The 7,500-nt window shown below is 43.2% G+C and overlaps 1 protein-coding gene across 1 annotated transcript in view; it reads left to right on the top strand.

Annotated features, from left to right (window-relative positions):
- stxbp4 (syntaxin binding protein 4) overlaps positions 1–7,500 on the top strand; it is a 43,289-nt gene that overhangs the window by 1,188 nt on the left and 34,601 nt on the right. Inside the window, exons 3-7 of the mRNA XM_056577693.1 lie at positions 1,620–1,693; positions 2,007–2,102; positions 2,480–2,549; positions 2,677–2,751; positions 6,592–6,680. Of these exons, the coding sequence (XP_056433668.1) occupies positions 1,620–1,693; positions 2,007–2,102; positions 2,480–2,549; positions 2,677–2,751; positions 6,592–6,680 (404 nt within the window). The remainder of the gene's footprint in view (positions 1–1,619; positions 1,694–2,006; positions 2,103–2,479; positions 2,550–2,676; positions 2,752–6,591; positions 6,681–7,500) is intronic.

Raw genomic sequence — 7,500 nt, 5'->3', positions numbered from 1 at the left:
GGCTACAGGTAGGCTGCAGATATGAGGAATCAAACTGGGGCCTTTCGGCTGGTTGTCCAGTACACCTAAAACACTACAAGACTATCCTTCAATTTCTTAAGACAATTCTTCTCTTCCTTGATAAATCTCTCAATGAATAACTCTTACATAGTGGAGAAGTGGAAGTCATAATCCCATGTGAGCCATGAGAGAGTGTGCAGAAGGACAACAGAAGGGCATATGGGTTTGTAGAGGGCAGGGATGTGGTCGCTCTAAACTAAAGTTGAATTATTTTAAAGATTTTAGTTGTTTGTAACCTGCCAGTGATTGGTTAGGGGGTTACAGGAAGATGAAAATGAGGAGAAAGGAAAAATAACTAAATTAAGGAGAAGAAACAAATAAAAGGGAAATTGGAACATTTTTAGGGAACCAGTTTTCATATCAAACGTTTTTACATTTGACCCACATTGAAACACCCAAAACACATTAGAACACATTCACTCTTCTGCCCAAATAATGACATGTCTGACATCGCTTTATCTACGTACCATAACACATCTGTTTATTTTTCTTAGATATACATTTAGGAAATCAAATGTGGATAAACTGCTGCATTCTTTAAAAAAAATGTTTTATTAAACCATCATAACTATTCATCAAAGGTTACGTTATTTCACAAAAAGTCGTAATTGTTCCAAAGCTGTAATCTGGAGCTCTATTAAATTCAAATTCTAATATATTTTTTTCTTGGTTAGTCTAGCAATTGTTTGAAAACCCATCGTCGTGTATTATCACTGTATAGCACCTTTTAGGAATATTTTTCAGGGTAATTACAAAATGTTTCTTGGGAATATTCCAAGGCCAGGGTTTATGCAGCCAGATTAGGATTACAGTTGCCAGTCTATTATATTATTCATGAATTCCCAAGGAGAAAAAAGTGTAGAGCATTTGATCTGTGCCTGACTTGCACAGGCATGCATGCAGACACAGACACACATGCAGGCACTCATACGTCATACGCACACACACACACACACACACACACACACACACACACACACACACACACACACACACACACACACACACACACACACACACACACACACACACACACACACACACACTTGAAGAGCCTTTTGTGGACTACAGCATATAGTTGTCACAAGCACGCCATCTGAGTCACAGGACACACTGATATGATGGACCTGACAACATCGCTTGCTGGATCAGCTAATCTCTAACCACCAACTGGTAGAAATGTTCTTCTGCTTTGTCCCTTTCCCACCTGGCATAGGTGAGTTTTCAAAGAAGAGCTTCTCCCTTTTAGTAACTAATCTGTTTAAGCCCACGACCGGGGTGCTCTGAACGCTAGGTATGAGTGACTTCTGCATACGGTTGAATTTAAGTTGTTGTTTGTGTGTGTGTGTGTGTGTGTGTGTGTGTGTGTGTGTGTGTGTGTGTGCATGTGCGTGTGCGTGTGTGTGTGTGTACCATTGCTACTCAAGGCAATCACGCCTGCTGTGGATTGCCGCTGTTGGGATGCCTTTCCCCACACTTCAAGAGCGGATTAAACAGAGGAGGAGGATATTGTAATTATTTGTTCAGCAAACTGAAGTGTTGTTATCGCTGCTTCCCAGGACGATCATGGGACCACATGGCATCAACAGAGCTGTGCAGAGACTGGAGTTCTGCGACTGCAAGAAGGGACTCGGTCAGTGTGCACATCTCCATCCCGGTCTCTGAGCTTGTACGCCAGGCCTCTAGCCTCGAGCCGACAATGCAGTTATGCCCTCGACAACCAATAATACTAAATAATGTTACATTTTCCAACTAACCTCCGGTTTCTGATGCCTAAATCCTAAATCCCTAAATCCTTTTAAATTTCTCATGCAGCACTTGCATGCTTTGATTTGTTCTCAGCCTCACCCATAGAATACTCCACAACGCTATGTCTCTATCCGGCCGCACTCTGTCTGAACCAGAGTCGTGTTATGTTGATGTTTGTGTGTCATCTCCCCACCTAGGGGTGAAAATAACCGGCGGGTACCGTGAGATTACAGGAGAGGACTTTGGGGTCTACATCAAGCGGGTGGTGGCTGGAGGCCTGGCTGACCAGGATGGTATGTACCTGACACTGCCGGAACCTGCACGATGCTCAGGTCCCCATAGCCCCGTTCTCAGAGCGCATGCGTCTTATTTTTGACCAATGCCCTCATATCATGTAATACCAGATAATATCTGATATATCTTGATATATCATATCATGGCATGTTATATCCCTTTTTATTAATCTCCAATTGCCTGGTTCTCTTCCACTAGCTGCCTCCACCTGTCCCATCTCTTTCTCTTATTTATTTGATGTTGACTCCATCTTTTTGTTTTACTTTCAATGTCAATGCCTCGCTCTCCTGTCCGTCTATCTGTTGCTCACTGACCCAATCACGCTCTCTCTCTCTCTCTCTCTCTCCCCCCCCTCCCCCCACAATCTCTGTTGCAGGTCGCCTTAGGTCAGGTGACCTCATTTTGGATGTCAACAATAACAGTCTGATAGGTGTGACCAATGAGAGGTTTGTAGTCCCAAGCAAACGTACCATGCTGTAGTGAAAGATGCTTAATATGCCCCAGGATAAAAATCAAATTGCCACTGTTAACACAGTTTCTTTAAAGTTGAGTCTCTTCCCTGACTCCTGATAGGGCGGTGGAAATCTTACGGACGGCCGCCTACTCCAATCACATGTCTCTGTTGGTTGCCAGAGACAATGAATCCAGGTAATGTATAACACATAGAGATTTTTGTCACGTCAACATTTTATTTTCCTAATCTCAGAGAGGTGAATTTACCAGAACACTGTTTCGCTGTATGGCCGACGTTTGCTGACTGCTTCACTCTCTTCAAGGGGGATAATCTGGTCGTCTGTAGGGCGAAGCAGAATGTAAGGTGAACCCTGCTTGGTTTGGCTTATGGCAGTGTTAAGCATGTCAAGGTGCTTTAGCAGCCCCTCTGGGGGAGCTCCTGGCTGTAGGCCCTGATGGTGGGGGTCGCGTTAAGTTAGTTAAGAGTTAGAATGAGCTAAACGGTTGCCTGTTAACGTATTATTAGCTGCAGCCTCGCCATGGGTGTTTACATTGGTCAATAATTACCCTTCAGTCACTGTTACTGTTCCAACTATCTATTTACTGTTCGTAGATACTGTCATCCAAAGTCAGTCAACAGTGGATTTATTTTTAGATAGGTCATTAAGGATCAGGCAGGGGTTCAGCATCTTGCACAGGGATGCTTATCCCCCAATTCTAACCCTAACCCTAACTCCAGTAGTCACATATACCCAGGATATACCCAGGTTCCTCTGGTCCTGCTTTTGCTTTGGGACATGATACATGATAAGGACATTTCCGATATTCAGGTTACACTCTATAAACAAACTCCAGGGAAACGGTTTTGCCTAAAATAATGAACGTACTTGAGATTATAGAGACGGGCGTAATTCTTTCATACCAATCGACTTACTGCTCATTTCTGATCATCATAATTGGCCTGATGTGTGTTGTTGGAGAGAAGCAGTTGTTTGTTGTGTGTGTAAAAAGAGAGAGATGGAGAGAGAGAGAGAGAGAGAGAGAGAGAGAGAGAGAGAGAAAACATTTCTGTCTGCTTAAGCTGCTTATCAGGCATGGATGAATAAGAAGAAGATGCCAGGGCATTCCTGCAAGAATCCCACGCCATGTGGACCTTTAATAAGTAATCATAGTTGCTGCTTATCTGATTCTACAGCGTTTTTAGTCCATGAAATACAGTATTATGAACATAGAATTACTGGAGAGGGCGGGAGACAAGCAAAGCTTAAGCGACCTGACGCAGCCCGCTGTCCTCCGAGCTTTTCACTGTCAGACCGCCGCAGCAAGCCGGACGGACTGACGAGACAGACCCTGACACAATAGGGACAGGACCTACCTGCCATCCGTCCGTCACTTTGTCTTTCTGTCTGTTTGTCCATCGTCTCCCTTTTCACCCTACGGACAGTTCTGTGGGGTTCAGGTCGTAAAGAAATGTAACATGCAACTAGAATTGCGGGAAATATTCAAGGTCACTATAAACGGTTTCTGCATCTGTAGGATTGTTGGATGAATCAGAGGATGTCAATTCTAGCAGCCATGTTGAAGTATTGTTTGCAAATGCTCATTCTCAAATTGTCCGGTGGATTGACAATTTACTTGGTGAATCATCTGATTGTTCCTGGATTGACTCCAAGGAATCGGCAATCCAATTTTACTTAGAGTGGATTAAAACTACCGGTAATTCCTATTTGTTTGGTGAGCTAGCTAATTTACCAGTAAGCCTGTTGGTCCACATATTTAATAGATAAGCCAATAAATAATTGATCAAGTGCAAATAACAAATAAGTACATAAATACAAATAGGGGCAGGATAGTCTGTTGGTCAGGGTGATTCACTCCCAACTAAAATGTTCTTGGTTTGAATCCCAATGTACGCACTCTACCTGTAGATAGCATCCTTCAGCAATATGTCTGACCCCTACCAGCTCCTTAACATCTTAAAAACAAAATCAAGTCGGTTAAAGTATCTGCTAATGATTAAAGATATTACCTCGCTTGAGAAAACCTGTTGTGGTTGACTGTTCCTGTCTCTGAATTGGACAATTTATAGTTTGACCACGCCCAGCTCCATTCTGACCAATCAGGACTTCTCTTCCCTCATTGCTCAGGGAAATCCATCTTGCCTGTCAATTACATGTCTGCACACAGTGCTATCATAATGCCAAGGGCCTGAATGCAACATTCTCAATGGCAGAGAAACATAGCCAGTGAGGGTGATAAGGCTTTAGTTTGGGTTTATTTTCTCAAATCTTGCTGTCTTCTGCTCTGTTCTGCTCTCTCTTAACAACTCTCAAGTCGTACCTACAGCAGCATAGAAAATCATTATATACTCCGGCCTCGACCAGTAAACATTGTATTCTCATATTTAAATTGATAAATTGTTTAAGATTTCATCGTCCGTTTGTCTGCGGTGATGTCATATGCTCCTGCTCTTGTAGTTCCCGGTTCAGTCCGGGGACACAACAGGAGCTGTGATGTAACACTGTGGGTCCGGGGCGTGCTAACGGGATTAGGCTAAATGTAACCCTCTTTATCCTCGCACCGCTGACTTCCATTGAGAATGAATTCGCAACTTATCTGTTCTCCTACCTGGGCTTCTTTCACCATTCAGCCTTCAGGGCATCCATTCAGTGACCTAGGGAAAGACTATGTGAGCGACTGTTCTGTGATCGATCAAATCGTTCTGTGACCAATCAATAGATCCTTGATCAACAATGAAAAAATATTCTTTTTTAAAAACATTTAATGTTAAAAACCGTGACATTACATGAAAAAGCAATAATAGAGAGTAGATTTTGCAAAAGATGCAACTCAAACTTGTGGACTCACCTTCCGAGTCAGACCAAACAGATCAGAGATTTGCCTACCGTGCGGTTTTAAACCCTGACAACAGCTCAGTTGTCCATCAACAGCAGCGGATGTGTCGACAACCTCTGTCTGTCCTCTCCCTGCAAAAACAATCGCACACCACCAGCGCGTCAGATTAAACTCCCAAATCCTTCATAACAATAACAATAACGCACGCCATACGGCTCTGAATGTGGCTACGGCTTCAAACCCAATGAAATCTGGCAGGATAGTTTAGTGGTTAGGTTGTTCAATAAGGACGCTCTGATCAGTCTTTCTGGGGCCGATCCACGATAACAGACAGATTAAATATTTTTTTGCGGAACGTAGAGAAATTGTCTTACGTATTCTGCTTCATCAGATTGGCTCTTCTGATCTGCCTCTGTATCGTCCAGCAATCAAACTATTCAGAAAGAATATCGTCTTTCATCTCCTTGGTAAAAGGCAACCTGACTGGCACTGTAGGTCACTTAAGATGATGCATCCGTTTAAATAGTGCATAGTGGAATCGCTCTCACTTTCCCTGAGACTACTTGGCCTGTGTAATGCCAACAGGCATCAGTGCCAGCTCAAAGACTCTAGTCCGAGGTGGGTAATTCTAGTCCACAGGTCAGAGGAAGCCTCTTTAATGTCTTACCTCAGGACTTGGACACCAATGTGAAGTCAATGTTGAACACCGGCTTTCCAAAGTAGGCTACTTTTGCTGCTGTGGTGTTGCCAGCAGTTGGCAGTAATACATTAATTCAATATGAATTGCATTTATTGGACACTTCTATCCATCTATGCCCTAAACAGGACCTAGAATAATAAACTAATTATATATTTAATTTATTCATTATAATTATCTATTCAACTGTTTTGGTTGTGGTTGTTTGTTTGGTATGGTAAACGTCCATGAGAGGGAGACAAATACCTTCTGCAGCTATTTGGATCGATCAAACTCAAACTGTATCTGACCCACGTTTTTGTGTGTGTGTGTCTGGGTCTGTGTGTGTGTGTGTGTACGTGTGTCTGTCTGCATGTGTGTGTGTGTGTGTGTGTCTGTTTGCACATGACTGCATGTGTGTGCACATACGTGCATGAATGTATGTTTGTTTATGTGTGCGTGTGTGTGTGTGTGAATTGTGTTTGTGTGCTTGTGTCCTTCAGGAGAGAGTTTGCAGAGTTCATGGAAAAGTACGGGTCCAGCACCGTCAGCAGACATTCCGGAAGGATCTCTCCTACCCAGCTCTCTACAGGTGACACGCTAATCCTTCCTGCTAACTTCAGCTCTCACATAGTCATCACCGTCATCATCTTCGTCATCACCATCATCATCCCCTTCAACATCATCACAGTCAGCTTCATCATCATCATCATCATCATCATCATCCTCCATCACTTGCAGAAGACTCCCCTCCACTCATCTCCTCACACACACACACACACACGCACGCACACACACACACACACACACACACACACACACACACACACACACACACACACACACACACACACACACACACACACACACACACACACACACACACACACACACACACAAACATATTATATAGACTATGTCAGCAGTTTAATATTTTGTTTTGATTCTTCGGTTTGCCAATCTTGTTACCGGTAAATATGAAATACATATGAAAAAATAAGATTATTTTGTATAAATCTTGGTGATGGGGGCCAGAACAATGTTTTAAGTGATCACATCTCCCTTAGTGGTAGTGCTAACCTATGTGGTATAAGAGGCAGTAAAGATTATGGATAATTTTGTTTAATTTTCAATATGTGACTTGCATGCTTTCCCTACATGTACTAACCTCCCACTCTCTCGCTCTCGTTCCTCTATCCCGCTGTCTCTCTCTCGCTGTCTCCTTCCCTCTCTCTCTGACGCTCACTCGTCTTTCTTTTTTATCCACCTCTCCCTCCTACACTCTGTCTATGGCTCTGCTATCGTCATCATCATCTATTGTTCACCCCTCTCACCCACCTCTCTCCCTATCCTGCTCCCACTCTCTCTCTCGCTCTCCATCTGTATCTCTCTCTCCGTCTCCCACTCTCTGT

This window comes from Gadus chalcogrammus, chromosome 18 (assembly GCF_026213295.1).
Source record: "Gadus chalcogrammus isolate NIFS_2021 chromosome 18, NIFS_Gcha_1.0, whole genome shotgun sequence".
Classification (NCBI taxonomy): Eukaryota; Metazoa; Chordata; class Actinopteri; order Gadiformes; family Gadidae; genus Gadus; species Gadus chalcogrammus.
Note: the sequence above shows the minus strand (reverse complement) of the source record. Positions and strands in the feature narration are given on the sequence as shown.